Source organism: Necator americanus, chromosome II (assembly GCF_031761385.1).
Source record: "Necator americanus strain Aroian chromosome II, whole genome shotgun sequence".
Classification (NCBI taxonomy): Eukaryota; Metazoa; Nematoda; class Chromadorea; order Rhabditida; family Ancylostomatidae; genus Necator; species Necator americanus.
Genome location: NC_087372.1, coordinates 5,940,448 through 5,960,804, shown reverse-complemented (window position 1 = coordinate 5,960,804; position 20,357 = coordinate 5,940,448). Strand labels below are relative to the sequence as shown.

Sequence of the window (20,357 nt, the reverse complement as noted above, 5' to 3'; positions counted from 1 at the left end):
TTCTTCAGCTGCAAGAGCTTCACTAAATGCGATGTCCGGTATGTCACGATCTATGGTACTACTCGAATCGATGGCTGCCGCCACTTCGCCGGCGCCTCGGGCGCGACGAGGCGCCAGCCCACGCCATCAACAACGTCTACAGTTATCCGTTGCAAGTCCGACAAATCAAAAGGGTAACACACTACGCTTTCTCTGACCCATCTATCACTTTCCTTTTCTTTCGTTTCGTATATTTTTTTCCTCGTTCATTTCCTTCGCTTTTAACCATTCGCTAGTACGGTTTGTTTGGTGTGTTAGAGACGCAGAGGGTTGTGGGTAGTACAGAAATACTTTAGTGTTTTTTTTTAGTTTTTTGATTAATGTTCATTGATCTGGAATGCAACTCCTTCATATGTTCTTTTTTTTGTTCCTTTTGCACAATTTAGTACTATTTAGTGCATCCTGAACCATTTATGTGTCTTGTTTATTTATGTTTTTAAGTACACAGACCACAACCTGCTTCCCTGCCGTCTTACCTATTTATTTTTGAATTTTTCGAAGCTTGCCACAGGGTGGCCGTGAGAATATTTTTTCCGTTCTGCGAGTTAGGATAGTAAAATTTGCCATAGGAAAACCAGCAATTAGCTTTGAATGGAAAAATTTTCTGAGGGCCCATCGTTTCGTTCCTTTATTACGGTATCTTAGGATTTTTCTCTTAGGATCGCTGTCTGCTCGTGGATCGCAGAACACGGATAGAATCTATGCAAATTTCCGTGACGGTATCCATTTGCACCGGCTTGCGGACGAGTTATCACCCAGTCATGCACTTAGCAAGAGTGATGGTTAGTTGTCAACTGGTTTCTTCCAGAAAAAAAAATTATTCGTTAGCTAATTCGTTTGAGAAAATTTCTACAAAATCAAATCTAATCGTTGGATACAAAAGAGCACAACATATTCGTCAAATTTACTAGAAATTAGAAATTCTGTAGCAATTTCCCATAATAGATTTCCTAAAAACTATCTAGTTTTCTTTCCGGGACTTGAGTTCAGAAAATCCGAGAAAAAAGTCGGGGGAGAGCAAATTGTCTCGTTCACCTGATCGTTTCGGGATTTATTAATCGATTTTTTATTTCAGGTGCTGATCTGTTGGGTTCACAAGCTTCTCTTACAAGTGGAACTTGTAACTCGGTAAGTTTCTCATTGTAAAATTAAGGAAAATCTTTGAATACCTGGAATTTCCCTCGTTTTGAGAGGATCCTAACGTCCTAATATGAAATGGGCAATTTCTAGATTTCAAGGGTTTTTTTTAAGACCTTAGTACTTTTAAAGAACGACAGAAGCTTAGTCGTTTTTTTTTTTTTAAATTTTGATTTGGGGATGCATTGCTCAATTTTGACCCGTCCTTTTATTATGACAATATGTTTTTATTATATATTTCCATACCATTCTCGTATATTTTCCATATATTTTTTTCGATCGGAGAATAATTCTCAATTTTTTTTTCGCATTTTTTTCCAATTTTCCAGAACCTTCTTTTTATCATAAGCTATTGGCGTTTTTTTCCAGCTCGGTGACAAATACGAAGCTGATATCCGTAAAATGGCACGAGAACTCGAAGGATATCGTCACACGATCAGCAAACTTACACGAAAACAGGAGGACTATTCCCATATTATGGAAATGTTCCAGAACAAACTCTCCCAACTGAGTAAACAAGTGGATAAATCGCAATTAAAGGTTCCGTTCATTGGTTTATTGGTTATTGTTGGTCGTTATTACCGTAGGAACAAATTTTTTGGGAATTTTATGGATGCGCGGGCGCGCGGATTGACATGCGATGTTCGCACGTCAATCAGTTGTCATCTATCCTATCGATACCGTACATACGTGGGCGGACCCATAACGAATGCATGATTATTCGCGTATGCAAATTATCGTAATGAATAGGTCCCTAGGGTGGAATTTGGAGTGTGGAAGAATTGTGTGTCCTCCAGCGGGTGCTTAATGTTTTCGAAAGAAAAAAAAAAACTCGGAAACTTTTTTTGGACATCTGAAAGAAAATTCGGGAATAATCTGAAAGAAATCCTTGTTCGATTCGATTTTGCACTTCTTCTTCATCTTCTTCTCTAAGATTTTTTAACGTTTTCTTTTTTTTCTGAAAATTCAAGAACGATTGATAATTGGAAAACAGTAAAGTCGTGGCCTCTTTCATAAATTTTGAACTAGTTTTTTTTTCACGGGAAAAATTATTTGAATTTTCATGCTTCTCATTCGGACCCACTTCCCTGGAATAACTCGATTGAGAGGATGAAATTGCTGCGAAGATAGTGTATCTCGCTAGGAAGAGAAGTGAAAGGTGAAGGGAAATGGAGGAAAGGACAAAAAGGGAAACAGTAAAAGGATAAAAGTAACATTTGATGCGGACTTTATGGCAGACAATCACGGAGTCGTTTCGAAATTGTTAGCAGGAGTTCATAGAATTTAATTGGATAGTGAATAAATCCAGAGAAATGTGTAAATGTGCTTTCTAGAAGATCGTAAAGAATGTTGTGAAAACGTTTATGAAGAAATTCATCTGTGTGGCATTGCATTGTTTTGCTAAAATCCAAGAAATATACAATATTTATTCGCGATAATCCATCGAATCCTTGGAAAATCCTCCAGAATACTTCGAAATTAAGGGAGTACTTTGTATGCAATCCATTAGGTTGATTATTAATCATAAAGTACATAAATATTAATTGGAAAGGTTGCTGATCAAGTAGATTAGGTTTTATTAGCTTATAAAACTTCCAGTCTAACTATTTTCTTTGTACTATTATTATTCAAGGCTGTTTTGACAGAAATCCAGGAATTCTTTGAATTTTAACTTATTGCTATTGCGGGTGTGTTCTGTAGCGAATTCCCCTGGAAGTAAAGTTGCTGGACGACGAAAAATTGAGAAACTCGGCTCGGGAGAACGATTTTTTATTTTCACATTTCGAATTCCAATTTAATTTTCTCAAGGTTTTACTTCCTTACCCTAATATGCTATTTTTGTTTAATCTTTTTGGACATAAATAAATAAATCCCAAACTTTATTAATTTTACAAAGAATTAGAAAAAGCTGTGCCCTTTTTTGTTCTTGTTTATGGTGGTGTTTACAGCGGTGAGTGGTTTCAAATAAATAAATAAACAAACAAAGAAAAGTTAGTTGATTCCCGATACGGCTGCCCAAATGTCATTTCAGTTTGACGACCAGCTGTTAATTAACTACATATTTGAGACAATTTCATTCTTATACGTTTTGGAAATTTTTTTCTGTAATTTTTTGCAATATTTTTTTTTGCAACGAAAAAATTGCCCTCTTTTCTGAGATGATCATCATCGAAGCACTAGCTATTATTCCGTTTTCGGAGAAGCGATTTTCTGGAAAATTATAAATTTACTTGAGTAGAACCATTCACTAGGATGTTTTTCAAAAATATTTAGTGCTGAAAAATCCCATACATCGAATTGGGATGGGTTGAAAGCTAAACGATTCCGGAACAGTAATCCTTAGCCCGCCTCAGCATTGGTAAATCCACTCCCAAAGGGTCCGCTCACGCTTATCTCAGGAATCTTGAATGACAATAGTCCAGATGTCGATTGTGCTGTTATAGTATTAGTAATGGGGCGTTTACTGGATTCTTTCCACTCTATCCATCAACGGCTACGACCATTACTTGTTATTATTACTAAATGGACCCTATTCCGGGTACAGTATCCTAAAACTAATCGGATCTGGTTTTAGCCTGACGACATCAATAAACTTCGCCAAGAAATTGATCAACTAAGACTTGTTAGTGGACGATTAGCACAAGGAGGTGATGCGAAGAAAAGCATCGTAAGTTTTGATTCAATTCAAATAAAAAAATATATAATATAATAGAATAAATAAATAAATAATAATAAATAAATAAATAAACAGTAAATAAAATAATAAGTAAATAAAAAGTAAAGTAAAATACTAAAAAAATAATAAAAATAATATAATAAAAAATAATAAAAACAATATAAAATTACAAATAAATTTCAATGAAAATTTGAATTTCAATGAATAAGATTGCAAATGAATTCTCTTCTCTTCTTCTATATTCACTTAGAATATTTTTTTTATTATTTTTAGACGTATTTTCTTCTATATTTACTTAGAATATTTTTATTATTATTTTTTGGAAGTATTTTGTATTTTTTTATTATTTTTTATACGTATTTTGTATATTCTTTCTTACTTTCTAGCCGCGTTTCATTTTTCATTTTGTCAGCTCGAAGCTGTCGTTCGAGAAAATTTCTACGAAATCATCAAATCTAATAGTTGGATACAAAAGAGCACAACATATTCGTTCAATTTAGGAATCGTAGGGAAAAAATCGTAGGAATTTCTCTGTGATTGATTTCCTAAAAACTATCCAGTTTTCTTTATGAGACTTGAGTGTAGAAAATTCGAGAAAAACTCAAAATCAGAAATGTTTATGTTTACAGGAAGGAGCCGGTGAGTTACTGAGACAACCGTCATTGGAATCGGTAGCTTCGTTAGCCAGTCATCGTTCCTCAATGTCTTCATCGAGTAAATCCAGTCGAACCGACAAGAGCAGTTTGAATAGTTTTGGAAAAACGAAGAAAAGCTGGGTACGTTAATTTTTTTCTCTTATTTCTCTATAAAAACTCATAGAGTAGAGAATTTTCGGGAACTCCTCCATTTCCATATACCACCACTTCAATTGCGTAGAGGAATTGTAGCGAGCTTCCATGTTTTTACTGTCATCATATCCTTTTTTTCCTCTTTTTTTCCTTATCTCACGATTTTTTTTCATTTAGACAAATGGCGTAGATGTTCAGGTAATATAGACGTTGTCAAGTGTAGTGGATTTGTTTAGTGATTGTGAATCTGTGACGTATTTTTAAAGATATTCCAGAAATAAGGAAATTTTCTATATTGAAATTTTTTAGAATATTGTAATATGCTGTGCTGTATTATTTTAGATCCGTTCATCCTTGACAAAAGCATTTTCTAAGAAAAAGAATAAAAATGGTGGCACATCGGACACGGAAAGCTCACCACATCATGCGTTGAACACCATTAGTGGATCATCGAGCAGGTAAATATTTTAAAAAGAAAAAAAAAGAGGAAATTCTCCTCTAGCAAATTCATCTGAAATTGGGAAAATCTGGAAATGGATGTGGATGCTCAAGAGGTCGTAAACGAACGTCTTACACTTGAGTAATTTGCATAACCTGACAAAATCCTTTTATTTGCAAGTATTTTCTACTATCTTTCTTTACGAACGTAATTTTGGAAAAATAAGAAATTTTTTTGTTTGGTTCAAATAATTAGCTGGGAGGAGTTCAAATCAAACTATTTATGAATCAATCAATATCAATTTTTCTACTCGTCTTCACTTTTCCTGAGCGTTTCTGCTCTTCGTTAAGCAGGAAAGTTGTCATTAGCTATTCATTGTATGTTCGCTTATGTCGTTCATATGATTCCAGAAAAAAGATCGTCGAGTCATAAGACAAGCGTTCTTTTTTTAAATTAAATTCTTAATTTTTCAATGGGAATTAATTTGCAGAATAGGTCTTTGTTGACTTTGATTGCCATTTTTTAAAATTTTCCGTCAACAGTAGGGAAAATGTGGTGAGGATGAAGAAATTTCTATAAAGGATCGTACATTATTTGAAAAAAAAGATCCTATACTAAAGGTTGGATGAAAATGAATTATATATTCCTATCGTTTATTACTATTCCTTTATAGAGTATGAATGAGTGAATGAATGAATGAATGAATGAATGAATGAATGAATGAATGAATGAATGAATGAATGAGCGAATAGACACACGAATAATGGAGTGAGCTAACGAATAAATGAATGAATGAATGAATGAATGAATGTCTGTTGTTAGATTGGACGAAGTCGAGGTGGATGAATTGAAGAAAAAACTAGAAGATCGGGATGTGGCGTTGACGGACATTCGCCTGGATGCCTTGGACAAGGCTCGCGAAGTGGACATACTCAGAGAAACTGTGAACCGGTTGAAGGTACGCTGCTATGTGCGCACTACGCTACCGTATCCTCTCTAGTCAAGTAAAATTGTATTCTAGCATGAAAACAAGCAGCTAAAGAGCGATATGTCTCGGTTGTTAGCCGGTCGTGGATCGAGAGCATCCTCTCAGGCCTCGATTCCTATGCTTGGAGATGAGGAACCTGTTTATGAGGCACCACCGAGCAGTGCTAGTGGCAGTTATTCGAGCAAAAGTGGGTTAATCTTAGTTCCGCAGGACTCCACAGGAAGAGCTAGGTAGCATCTGTCAATATCGTTTCAGGATCATCCGGTTGTAATTCCGTGAAGGTTACTGTAAATGTCGATCTACGAGGAACGATCAGCAACGCGATATGTCCCGATAATGAGATAATCATTGGATTCCTGGCGATTCCCGGCAAAGAAGCCACTTGGGAAGAGCTGGATCAGCAGATTTTCACACTTTTCGAGGCCTACATTGCTCGTATTGATCCGGATCACCATCTGGGATTACATTGCACGGAAAGCGTGATAGGCTATCAAATGGGAGATGTGGTTCGTGAGAAAGGTGCCCCATCACCGGCTCAGGTCCCTGGTGAAGTCCTATTACCGACAACCACAGTAAGGATGTTCTTAAGAGGTGAATTTTGAGGAATTTCCCGGAAATTTCTAAAAAAATTCCTCAAACAACCGATATTTAGGTGCTGCTCAACACGCTGTTGATTCGTTGGTGCTGGAATGTCTCTTCCCACGGACAATGCTTGAACAATTGCTGAAATTTTTGCTTTCACATAGAAGATTAGTGTTGTCTGGAGCAACTGGGATTGGAAAGGTGAGCACGACGGGAGAAATTGCTCTTTCTTTTCAGTAAATATGAAAAAATACTCTCGAACTTGAAAAAGTATTAGATAAAAATCTGAAATTTGTTGTTATTCATAAAGTAAAAGCTGAATTTTATGGAATTTTAACATCACACATTTTGTTGTTAAGTTCTAACCATGCTGTAGAATTGGAAAATTCACAACTCATCACATTTAGAATGCAAAATTTTGATTCTGGGATTTCTCCCATTTTTCCACGCTTTGGAATTTGTTGGGTTAATAGATCAGTAAATAGAGAAAGCAAAAATTGTCCCAGTCAATCCGAGGAATAATATAATTCTTCGCGGAAATTTTGTTGAAAGTTTCTAAAGGTCACCATGCGGTCACGAAATTTCTTTCATTTTTTTTGAAAGATTTTCGTTTTTTTATCCGGTGCCTTTTAGCCTATAGATTCCTCAAATTATGTTCTCCTTTTCTTCTCACCGTAATTTGAGCACATAATTTAAGGAAGCTATGCACTAAAATGTACCGGATTAAAAAGAAAATATTTTAAAAAATAAAAGAAACTCCGTGACCGCATGGTGACATCTAAAAATTCTTAATAAAAATTTTCCGAACAAAAATATTATTCCTCAGATTAACTAGGACGATTCTTGTTTTCACTTAGATCACGATAGAAGAGCAATAACGGATGAACTCTCAATGAATTCTCCCCAGAATTTTCCAGAAGAATCAACAATTTCATGGTTGTGGCATTATTTGTTAGAAGCAATTTTCACCGCATTCTTGAAATTTTCAAGAATTCACATCTCACGCTACTATAGCTATAGGATTGTTTTCGTACAAAAATATTTATAATATTCTCAGAGTAATTTGGCTCGCCAGTTAGCTGCCTACCTCTCCGTTCGTATTGGCTTAGACAGAAATGGTGTGGTCGATGTGAAAATACCAGAAGATACCAGCGATAAAAGTATTGTTAAGGTAAGATTTTTATTTTAGATCTTATTTTGTTATCAATTTAAGTTGTTACGGTAATAAATAACACAAGAATAAAAAGGGGGATTTTTTTTCAACGAAAGAATCTTAGCTTCTTAAAACAATTCCTATATTAATTTTTATCTGTTAAACCGTAATAAAATTGAATTAGATACCGGTTTTTTTTCTTACTTTCAAAAAGATTTTTTCTCTGGAACGTGTCCCAAACCCGCTATGCAGGAGAATTTTTTGAATAGGGTTACTAGACGTATTTAAAATTAACAAAAGTTATTTGATTCACCTTCTGTAGAATTCTGTATCGCAGAAGCGCAGATTGGTAGCTTTATTCCTTCCCTCTGAATCAATTTTAATTCCTGGAAACTGATTTCACTCCCAAGTTTTCGACTCCCGTCATTTTAGACTTTTTTTTCCAAATTTCTTTAAATCTTTAAAAATCTCGCGACGTGGACGTGACGAGCGGAATCCGAGCATATTTGAGGGGAAATTCAAAACCATGAATGTGGATATGTGTAGCATTAAAAACCTCGGGAGATTTTTAGGGCTTTGATTTAAAAGACGAATTTCTCGAAACGCTTAAGGCCATAAATAAGGTTTCACCAAAACCTCGTTGACAAAACAAGAAAAACATAAATCTATTTCATAATGCCTAGATTTCAAGAAGAAAGGACTTGGATCTTTCCCTTTTTTGAAGTGAAGGAGAAAAGCTTTCAATAGAATGACTGTTGATTGACTGGCGGGCTTTTCTTATATGCTTCGGATATCAAAGAACGCGAAATGCTAATTTTCTCGGCTCGACAGCTCTATGATCTCTTGGTTTTCAATGAAAATCCGCACGGAGCGCTCCGGATTTTGCTTAGAGCCGAGATATAAATAACAAAATACTTCAATAAAGTGATTCATACAGAAAGATCTGAGAAGGAGATAATTCTCATCGATTATGACGAATTTCTGCGAACTACTTTAGATCTGATAAGCTTGGCTCCGTCGCCCACAACCTAATCTCTCCTCGGATTATTTTTATCCGGAGCAAAGCGGCTGAAATTTATATATTTACTTACTTTTCCAGAAAAATCGTTAAAGGAAAGGAAAATTGCACTCACACGCACTTCTCAATATGGTAGATTTATATGGATTCCTTCATTATTCCATAAATTTAGTTACTGGAAGGGTTCCAGAAAGATTTGTTTACTTGGGGAAATTTTTCTGCAAAAAAAAACAGTTGATGACTTCATTTGGTCGTGCTCGGAATATTCCCCCAAATTACAATTTATTCATAGCATTTTCAGTTCTTACATAGTTCTGGATTGTGGATAGTGGACCATTATTTTGCTTCTAAACTAGCTTGATGCTAATTTCAGGTCGAAAAACAGCTGGAAAATTTGCTAAGATCTCCGGATCCAGCCGTAGTGCTCATCGACAACATTCCAAGGCATCGTATCGCTTTCGTCTCTTCCGTGTTCTCATCGGTGGAGCTTAGCCATGATGGTATGTTTATATTTCCCATTTGTTTTGTTTCTGTCTGGAGTTTCATGGAAGAAAAGAAAAAAAAGTTGTAATCCTTACAGTTCTTAGAAAAAAATAAGAATCTCAAAATAAACCATATTAGATGGATTTAATTACTTATTCTGACATTCAGAAATCCGTGAAAAGCAGCTTATATGTCTTGTAGACATGTCCTTTTCTCCGTACCTGGAAGTCACCTCAGTCTTCGAGGAACGAAAATCCTCATTTTTTTTGCTAATCCGAATCCCGTAGTGAATCATTGGCGTATGTTCGGGATAATGGCAGCCAAAGACGACGGATATGTCCGAGTTTCTGCCGGAAACCACCAATTCAACGCCGCCTATTGATAGAATACGCGCTGCCAGCCAGCCAGCCAAATCCAAAACCACTGCTCTGCGTTTCTCGTGACTTACTATTTTTTCCCCCGGAATTTCTAGAAAAGGCATGGATTTTTTAAATAGGTTTTTCTCAAAAAAAAGTACAGATATTTTTTACTTTTCTGTAAGAGATTTGGCATGATCTAAATGCCACTCATACCCCAGCAATATTTTCTACTTTTTTTAACCGAGTTTTTATCCAGAGATTCTTATGCTAACCCGCCTTGCTAACTTACAGACATCACGTACCGATTAAACTTACATTCACATCAAATTATTTAATTTATTTTATTTTGCCTTATTTTACAAATACCTAGGACTATCAATGTCTACGTTTTTCTTTGTTTCTCCAGCAACTCTACTACGACTTTTGTCCACATGATATGGGCTCGGATTTCATCCAAAATCCAAGCCAGGAATTCCACGAGATTTGCTTAACGTTGCGGAAACTAAATTCCCAAACATTCCCATAGCATTTGTTTTTTTTCTCAGGGATTTCTGCTGACGTTGCATTTAGACATTTCTGAAGTTCTATGGAGTTATCGTCAAAGGATTTCTTTCAGAATTCTTAAAAGGTCAACCAAGGATTTAGTTACTGGAGGGATTTGTGGCAGATTCAGTCGATGTGAGAAATTCTTTCATTCTTAACGGCATCACCTCACGAATCTGAGGTGATACGGATTTCAGGTGGAGTATTCGTATACGGGATCGTAGATTATGGAGATTCCGTCCATTTCTTCCTAATTGCCGTAAAAAACGGCCTGGCACGGAAGCTTCGGGTGTTCCGGCGGGCTATTTTTTTTTCAAAGAGTTCGATTGGAGCGCGCCAGCCTTGTGCACGCGCCGCATCTTCCGGGCCGTTTTTTACGGGAATTAGGAAGAAATCAACGGAATCACCCCTCTCTCCATAATCGAATATCCAGTATACGAATACTCCACCCGCCTGAAATCTGCACCACCTCAGATTCGTGAGGTATCCCAAAAAAAAATTAAAAATTTAAAATAGTGGGTGTTGACTGAATTGGTCACGGTTGGAAGAAGTTACAATTTTTTCCCCTCGCATATTCGGAAAATTCGTGTCTGAATCATTGGGAAATCGTGGACGGAACTCATGCATTTTTTTTAACCAATTTTTTATCCTATACATGCTTCTGTGAAGCTTTTGCGGCTGCAGGTACACTAACATTTTGTTACATATATTAAAATTAAGTTAGTCGTATGATCAGCGTAAAAACTTCCGATATTCTTAAGACGGCGACTTCTGGTACCAGCGTCTAACGCAACAGAATAGAAAAGTTCCTTTAGATTCCACAATAGCGCTTTCTTGAGCTAATACCTACGTTTTATAACTTTTTCCTTGCTTATTTTTGTAGAAAAAATTGAAGAGCACCTAAAAAAACGTTCGTGATATGCTAAAGTTTTTATAAAAGCTGATGAATTACGAAAGATGCTTTTTGAAGTTTCAGTTGAAAATTACGAAATAAATAATAGCGATGGAGCCAAAAGCAACCGTCCAGCGATTAGCAAATAATAATTTTAAGATTAATTGAAGAATAATTGAAGATTAATTTTAAGATTTTGAAATATCGATTAAATAGTAAAATTTTCCCCACTTATGAGACGATCATTTTTATTTTCCTCGAGTTAATGTCTGTCATTATGACATCAGTTAAATGGATATACGCTAGCTGAAATGAAATTAGATTTTTTAAAAAAAATTCAAAATGCCTCATTGTGGTAGATTTTTCTTTCATTAGACACGCATTCTTTGTTCCCGAGAAAATATTCGTGGATTTTTTTTTTGCCGTCATGTCAGGAACTTTTTTTTTTCGGGGCGGGGGAGGAGAGGGGGGGGGGAATTGAGGAAGTCTAGTATATATTTAGTGTAGTATTTCCTGGAAGTAGGGAAAAAACTCGGAAATTACTCATACTTATATTAAAGGCATCACCCCAGGAATCTGAGATGGTACGGATTTCAGGTGGAGTATTCGTATACGAGATCGTAGATTATGGAGCGGGAGTGATTCCGTCCATTTCTTCCAAATTGCCGTTAAAAAAAAGGCTCGGAAGATGCGGCGTGTGCACACGGCTGGCGCGCTCCAATCGAAATCCTTGTAGAAAATAGCGCGCCGGAACGCTCGAAGACGTATCTTCCGAGCCGTTTTTTACGGCAATTAGGAAGAAATGGACGGAATCACCCCCTCTTCATATCCTATCCTGTATACGAATACTCCTCTTGAAACCCGTACCATCTCAGATTCGTGGGGTGATGCCTTTAATAATGTATGTGTTCAATTATATTGGGCAGTGAGCTGCTGCCTACGCACAGTTGTCTTCTTCTTGAAAAAAACGGCGAAAAAAATAAAAACATTTGGAGAAAATTAGGAAGGGAATGATGCTGAGAAATTTTCTTCTCAAGAGGTAACCATAAATTACAATAACTCTTTTGTATGAATTCGCTCTGCTGAGTTTCACAGAGTTCCCAGTGATTCCAGTTCCAGAATTTTCTGGGAATTTTCTGGGCAATCACGACGGATTTCTGCTTGCCTCAAACGAAGCGCCATTTGGGAGGCAGGCTGATTAGGAGGAGGAGGAGGTCTAGGAAATTTTATGCGAAACGTTGGAATTCTCGATTTCATCATCAGCAGCACTTTTTCTCCCCTTCGCCAGCTTCAAATCGTCAGAGCGGCGGAGGCGGCGTGTGTCTGCAAGCGCGCTGAATGCGCACATAATGATGACGATTGCGCTAAGAGTAGCCGTCACCGCCCCCCATTTACGTCCGTCCGCTCTTCCGTCCCGCCGCCGTCCGTCCCGCCGTCCGTCCATCCGTTCATTGCATTGGTTTAACACGTGTGCACATATTTCTAATGGATACGTTATTAGTTGTTTGATCTTCGGTTTTTTTTGGTTTATTGGTTTCTCTGGGTGATAAATTGGATTAATCCACGAACCCATTTGACGACTTAATTATTTCCACTTTTTTTCTTGCTATTTCTTGGTGAACAGCTTACGAGGAAATTCCCCCGAAAATTTCCCGCGATTCTTTACCTCGACGAATTCACATGAATCCCAGAGATACGTGAAAACGTTGTTCTTGTTGTCCACGTGTTCTCTGTGTGGATTAAAATAATTTTTCTTCAAATAATTCTTCACTAATTTCAAAATATTTATTTCTACTGGTAAGATCCATGCAAAATTTTGCTTTTTTTTATAACGTAGCAAGAACTACAATGTCTCCAACTTTATTATATTATATGTTATTATAATGTTTAATTTTACTTCTATTTTATTATTATCGTTTAAAAACTAGTTTAGATTCTGAATCCATAACACGAATACATAGATAATAACTATGGAGAAAGTAACCTAAGGAGGTAATGTACTGCTTTTTTTTAACTTACTTTCTTCTCACAGGACTCGAGGGTGAATCGCTTCCGGGGGGATGGGACCCTTGGGCGACGAGCCCTCAGGGTTCGAAGGGGCTACACCGCCATGTAGTGGCTACCTCAGCGCGAACCCCTCCAGATCATAGACCATCGGCTCCGGGTCCTGTGCCCATCGATGCTTGCCCGCTCCTCCTTGGAGCGGATCCAGGGACGTGAAAAAAGTGGTCGCGCCTGCCATAGCTCATTTGTCGCATTTTATTGCAACATATTCGCACTTGACGAACAAAGCTTCATGGAAGTTGAATCCTGAGTCACGTAGTTTTGTATCATTTTCGGAAACGGTAAGCTTACTGTTGTTACGGTTTCGGTGTGGCAAAATAGAAGATAAACGATGGAAATCATGTGTTCTTTCGTCTTAAATCTTAAATTCCACGCGTATATCTCACAAAATCCTTGAAATCATCCTTCTATTAGGGGTTTGAAAATCTTAGAGAGAAAAAGAAGAACATTACCTTTTCTTTTGCGACATACGCCTGAATTAACAAATTTCACATCTTAAACGTTGCTGCATCTGTACTTGTAATTACATCCATGACTTCATCTGTTATTATTCTGTTGTTCAGAGAAATGTGCAAATTTTTCTGCTAACGTAATAAGATGTTAGTCGTGTACTAAATGTCAGGATGGAAACATGCAAATTATCGCTTCGAGTAATTCTCGAAAACATACACGGGCGAGGAGATCCTCGCCCACGTCGCATCGAAATTTTCCTAGGGCTTTTTTTTTAACGCTTCGCCTGAGCAGCCCCTGAGCGACCATTACGCCTTCGACCTCGGACAAATTCGTCCGGCGTCATTCAAACGCTGGTAACTGTTCCTCTACTATTTTTAGCGTTCTGGATCTGGGTAGAAGAATTATATGTGGAATTTTCCTCCTTTTCTTTGGCAGAGGTGTATAACTTGTTATTCCGACACGGAAAGTGTGAAAAACAATTTCTCTCTGTTAAATTTAGGCGAATTTTCTCTTGAGCTGCCTTCTTTTTTGTTCTTGTTTATTTATTTATTCATTCATTACATGTTTACCCATGTGGGACTATCAACGAAACATACAAGGAACAAATAACGTGAATACATAATATAACATAATATAATGCATAATATAATAAATGATTAGTTGAATTACGTACATGGATTATTCAATAAATGCAAAAAAAAAAACATATTGCACATCTTTGAATGTTTTCAATTTGTCAATAAATATAATAATTTATAAATATAATAATAATAATTTTTTCAATAAATTTGCAACGCAGGTGCAACGCAAGTGAAACACACGCGATGCATCCCTGATCTCTGCTCACTTGGATGCAATCTTCAATGTTATAGGACATAGATATTTAAAAAAGACCAACTACTCAGTTTTTCTCTCATAATAATGCGTTTTACTGGATTGTCGAACAAGTCGTGGTCGTTTTTTTGTTTTCTTCAAAATAAAATATGCACGTTGTAATGAAGTGCATATCTATTTTCATATAAAAAACAACACTATACGTCACTCGAATAAGAATTTCCCGGTCCATTATCATTCCATTATCATTCCATTATCATTATTATTATCCATTATTCTAATTTTTTAATTTTTATTTATTCGCATTTTTTTAAGATTACTAAAATGAATCTAGTAATGCATCTTTCATGCTGTCTCTTTGCTAAAAACAAAAAAAAAAGTAAGAAGAAAAGGAGAATGAGCAGAGGGAATGGAGACGGAGGAAAAAGAGAAATTCCGTCTTCTTTCTATAGAATCCAGAAAATAAACTTAAGAGATCGACTATTCATTATTTCATTTTTTATGCTCTTAAAAAATCAGAATAAATAAAAATTAAAAACGCAGAATAATGTAATGTTGTAGATTGGGAAATTCTTATTCGAGTGACTTATAGTGTTCTTCTTCGTATGGAAATAGAAATGTTTTCTATTTCATTTTATTTTATTTTTACTCAATCATTAATTAGTTCTTTAAAAAAAAATTCGAAAAATACGCACTATTATGTCGGTGTTCTCACTTCTTGTAAACTTCAGTAGGTTGATTTGATCTAATTGCAACTCAAACCCGTAAAATAAACGCGTTACTGTTGTCGGAGGAGGAAAGAAGTTGCCGAGAAATTTGAACTTCTCATTATTTTCCCGTCAAATACCCCGAGAAACATTTTTAAAGCTCATATTTGCTCATTATCAGCTCACTAATTAACTTTAATTTTTTTCAGATGGTCCATTTGTGATCTGTACGGTGAATCGTGCATGTCAGTTACCAGAAATGCAAGTACATCATAATTTTAAAATGTTTCTGCTCACAAATCGAATGGATGGAGTGAAAGGATTTATGGCAAGGTTGGTTTCAGCTCGTATTACGGCTTTTTTCCCACCGAACGTAGTGATGTCACTTTTGTTTTGTGCTGGGTATTCTTTTTCTTTTCTTACGTATGAACGGCCACAATTAAATACAAGTTATTGTTTTCATTATCGTCACGATATTATTTATTTATCTATTGAAGGATTTATGATGATCTACTAAGCATAACTAAATTCTACACGTACATTTTAAAATAAGTAAATAAGCCATAGTAATAGTAAACAATAAATCTTACAGATACATAGGAAGACGAAGAAGATAAGTAGGTAAAAAATAATTCATAGTAAAAATTACTTAGTTATAAGAGTGACTTAGATAAAAGTAAAAAAATAGTAGTAAAAAATAAGTGTAGTAACTAAATAGTAAATAAATAATCGTATAATATAATAGTAATAATAGTATATATATGCTAGTAAATAGGCTCTTTTGGCTCATTTCGCCCATTCATGCGTAGAGTGAATCTTGCAAAAATCGACACAGAGCACTCGTGACTCCATTATTCGTTTCGTTGGCTTTTCACGGAGAGGAGAAGCAGGAAGCAAAAAAAAGCGAGAAATTGTCTCTTGCAAACTTCTCTCTTTGTCGTTTCACGTCAACTTTCTGGGCTACTGTATGCACAATTTTGTGAGAGGAGAAAATTGAATGAAGCAATTTTCCATCTCTCTCGTCAACATGATGATTGCATTTCTCTTCGTGAAATTAATTAATGGAATTAATTGCAAATCTCCAAGTTTTTTTATTATTGTGCATTGCAATCTCGATCGCGTGCACTTTGATGTGATTGTGGCTTGTCTTTCCTCGACTCGAAAAAAATGACTTAAAGGTATCACCCCACGAATCTGGAGTGGTACGGATTTCCGGTGGAGTATTCGTATACGCGATCGTAGAATGTTGAGAGAAGGGTGAATCCGTCCATTTCTTCCTAATTGCCGTAGAAAACGGCCCGGAAGATACGGCTTCGAGCGTTTCGGCGCACTATTTTCCACAAGAAGTTTGATTGGAGCGCGCCAGCCTTGTGTACGCGCGCATCTTCCGAGCCGTTTTTTACGTCAATTAGGAAGAAATGGACGAAATCACACTCCTCTCCATAATCTACTATCCCGTGTACAATACTCCACCTGTTATCCGCACCACCTCAAATTCGTGGTATGCTGCCTTTAAGAAACGAAAGAAGCGAGACCACTAAGACAGATATTTTGGGCCGATTAAAGCCATCACCCCAGGAATCTGGAGTGGTGCGGGTTTCAGATGGGCTATGCCTGTCCGTAGCTTAGATTGTGGGGAAGAGGGTGATTCCGTTTGGTGTCTTTTCCTAATTGCCGCAAAAAAAACGGCCCGGAAGATGCGGCGCGTGCACAAGGCTGGCGCGCTCCAGTCAAACTCCTTGTAGAAAATAGTGCGCCAGAAAACGGCCTGAAACCGTATCTTCCGGGCCGTTTTTTACGGCGATTAGAAAGAAATGGACGGAATCACCCCCATCTCCTTAATCTACGATCCCGTATACGAATACTCCACCTGAAATCCCTATCACCTCAGATTCTTGGGGTGATGTTTTATAGAGATATAGAGAAGACCTTGAAATGCAATATGTGATGTTATATGCGTGAAGTCAAGAGAAATTCTTTTAACTGGTAGGAAAAAACTTAATTCGTGCATATTTTGAAAGAGAAGTTCTTTTAACCGGTACGACAAAGAATTTAATTGGTGCATATTTTATATCAGCTATCATCTCTCCTCTTTTTCATTTTGCATTCTTTTCTCTTTTTTTCATAGCTTGGCGTTCAGGAATATCCTATGATGGCAACAAGAACTAGCGAAGACAATTTTATGTAGAAATTTCCATGATTGAGATGTAACCTAATTTCATATCTATGTGCTAACGCAATCAGTGGAACTCTGCAAATTTTCGTGCGGATATGTTTTTTCGGATTTCTTTTCAACCTCCATCTTGATATCGCTTTTTCGACACTGAGATTCGAACTAGAACAGCTCTCAAAAACGTCTATTTTTTTCTATTAAATTTTCTCAATAATTCCTCTTCCTTCCCTTCTAAAATAGAGGATTTCTTGAGTGTTATTGATTCGAGTCAGTCACCATCATATTTTTCAGATTTTTACGCCGCCGTATTATCGAGGCTGAATTCCGACTTTCACGTCAAACTCCACCTGAACTTGTACGAGTTATACAATTTCTGCCTATTGTACTTCAGGTGTTGTTTCTTTTCATCATTACGCATTCTTTTTTCGTAGCTTACATGAAAAATCGTAACATAGGACTTTATTGAACACTTACTAGTGTTCATTTCATTCCATTTCATAGGACAGCATTGAAAGCATAACTCCACGAACCTGAGGTGGTACGGTTTTCAGGTGGAGTATTCGTATACGGCATAGCAGATTATGAGGAGGAGAGTGATTCTGTATATTTCTTCCTAATTAGCTTAAAAAACGGCCCGGAAGATACGGCTTCGGGCTGGCGCACTTTTTTCTAAAAGGAGTTCGACTGGAGCGCACCAGCCTTGTGCGCAGCCGCATCTTCCTGGCCGTTAGGATTTAGCAACTAGAAAGAATTGCACGGAATCACCCTCCTCTTCATAATCTACTATCCCTTGTAAGAATACTCCACCTGAAATCCGTACCATCTCAGATTCGTGGGGTGATGCCTTTAAGTATTTTTTTCAAGCAAAAATCTCATCATAACCTTAGAATTACAATCAATCAGTCCAGTTTATCCATTTTACTAAAATCTATTTATTTTAGGCGGTTAATTCATTTATTGAAAAAGCTAACTCACTTGATGTCACTATTGGACCAAGAATATTTCTACAATGTCCACTTGGTGTTGAAGAATCACGTGCATGGTTTGTACGCCTATGGAATCAAAATATCATACCGTACATGATCAAAGTGGCAAGAGAAGGTGAGCCGTATTTCTTTCACACGTTATCGTATATCTTATTCAATTATTCAAATAATCCAAGTATATTTTTTTCTTAATCAAATACATCTTTTGTGAATTCTCTAATTTTCTATATCTATTGGTCTTTATCTTATCTTATCATATTGTCATATCATATTATCCTTCTGTGTATTTTTCTTCAGATAGTACTCGCACCACTACTCACATTTTTTATCACTGTGCGCTTCATTTCTTTATTTTATTCGACATGTATGAACTTATTTTATAAAGCTGTCTTCCGCTTTTTCCTTATATCTTCGTCGCCAAAGTCGCGTCTGCTGCTTCGTTTTCCGGCTATCTCATACCTTTCTAACTTTTTTTTTTGGTCTCGGTAGCTCGTGGTTGTTCGTTGTTTAATTTTTGGATGACTTCTCTTTTTCCTTCCTTGTTCTTCTCTACCCTTCATTTATTTGCAAATACCCACTTTTATACATTCCCTTCTCATCTACATATTTGTATTCTTTAAGCGTCTCTAAGAGTTTTTTTTTTGTGTCCTGTCTCAGATTTATTTTTTCAAGCTGTTTTTCTTCCCTTTCTAATAAAAATTTGATGAAATTCCATCAGAAATATGGATCTATTTGTTGATTTTCTGTGTGTCTTAGGGAAATTAGTTTTTTTCTTTTCTGTTTACCCTTACATTTTTAGTTTTTCGACTTTCTTTTCACTACACCTACTGTACATTTTCTACTATTTCTTCCTGAAAACAAGGGATTTAAATAATTTGCCCACATAAAATTTCCTTTGGGAAAAGGGACAATTATCAAACTAAAAAATTAAATTAGAAATCAATTAAATGAAAAAATAATTCTGTAAAATATAAAATTAAGAATTACACTAGCATTTGATTAATTTTTATATGATTCTCTGTTAACCTATCTAGAATTTTTTGGGATTGCAGGTGTAAAAGTCCTCGGACGATGTGGTTCATTCGAGGATCCGACGGATATTGTCTGCGAACACTGGCCGTGGTTGGATGGTCCTTCGGGAGAGGAGTGTCTACACAGGTAAACAGTTTGGACAATAACATTTCTGTTCCGTTTTATAAACCAGAAAATTGATTTCTATAATGAGGAAATGATCACAGTAACCCTAAGATCGAAAAACTTATTAAAACCGCTGTTTGGATTGTCGGTTGATCAACTATGATCCCATCATGTTCCAGGCTATCGATCAAGGAAACGATTGGACAATCGATGCCAAAACAGCCGTTTAATCCGCTGGACACTCTGATTCGACTACAAGCCAGTCGAAATGCAGCCGTTGATAATGTTTAACATAATGGAATCAAAAAAAAATATCCACAATATAACCTTTATTACTAACCCCCGCAGTGATTCTAGTCAATATTTTGTATTCGTTTTTGAAAACGGGTTCTACTCACCATCCCTCGTTGCTCTCTCTCACTCACTAAATGTCCCCGTTTTCTTGGAACTGTGATTTTGCAAATTTCTCATATGTTGATGATTTTTTTGTTCCGGTCAAGAAATTTGCAAAAAAAAAGATTTAGTCACAGTAAATTCTATCGTTTTTTGAAGTGTTAAATTTATCCCTACTTTCCTATTTGCATTATTCTATTACGCTCAGGCGCCTCAACAGACAATTTTACTGTTGTAACTTCACGAGTCCTTGATTTTTGTCATTACATATACTTCCAATTGTTTGGTGTTCTTCAGACATTCATTCATCTATTCCTTGGGTATATTTACTCGTTTTCGCTTCCAACTTTTTTGATTTTCTTAATAAAAATTGTATCAATATTTTTGCAACACCTTGGCAAAACATGTATTCAAGGAAATTCTGAGCGTGGTGTGAAAAACTTATTGTAACATATCGAAGGTATGGTTTATGCTACGGTAATTCAAAAAACTAGTATCAACCAGCAGTACTT

At 36.3% G+C, this 20,357-nt stretch overlaps 1 protein-coding gene across 4 annotated transcripts in view; it reads left to right on the top strand.

Moving 5' to 3' along the window:
* Positions 1 to 19,743, top strand: part of RB195_016982 (uncharacterized protein) — a gene marked incomplete at both ends in the record, with an annotated part of 129,903 nt that extends 110,160 nt beyond the window's left edge. For 2 of the 4 annotated variants that reach the window (XM_064183760.1, XM_064183757.1), the window contains 18 exons: positions 9 to 173; positions 699 to 821; positions 1,115 to 1,167; positions 1,546 to 1,716; positions 3,752 to 3,844; positions 4,483 to 4,629; positions 4,984 to 5,099; positions 5,903 to 6,038; positions 6,102 to 6,255; positions 6,324 to 6,659; positions 6,721 to 6,851; positions 7,708 to 7,821; positions 9,195 to 9,321; positions 15,366 to 15,489; positions 17,621 to 17,720; positions 18,271 to 18,430; positions 19,368 to 19,473; positions 19,632 to 19,743. In XM_064183760.1, the coding sequence (XP_064039639.1) occupies positions 9 to 173; positions 699 to 821; positions 1,115 to 1,167; positions 1,546 to 1,716; positions 3,752 to 3,844; positions 4,483 to 4,629; positions 4,984 to 5,099; positions 5,903 to 6,038; positions 6,102 to 6,255; positions 6,324 to 6,659; positions 6,721 to 6,851; positions 7,708 to 7,821; positions 9,195 to 9,321; positions 15,366 to 15,489; positions 17,621 to 17,720; positions 18,271 to 18,430; positions 19,368 to 19,473; positions 19,632 to 19,743 (2,468 nt within the window). The remainder of the gene's footprint in view (positions 1 to 8; positions 174 to 698; positions 822 to 1,114; positions 1,168 to 1,545; positions 1,717 to 3,751; positions 3,845 to 4,482; positions 4,630 to 4,983; positions 5,100 to 5,902; positions 6,039 to 6,101; positions 6,256 to 6,323; positions 6,660 to 6,720; positions 6,852 to 7,707; positions 7,822 to 9,194; positions 9,322 to 15,365; positions 15,490 to 17,620; positions 17,721 to 18,270; positions 18,431 to 19,367; positions 19,474 to 19,631) is intronic. The other 2 variants (XM_064183759.1, XM_064183758.1) reach the window with 1 other exon arrangement.
* Between the last annotated feature and the right edge of the window lie 614 nt (positions 19,744 to 20,357).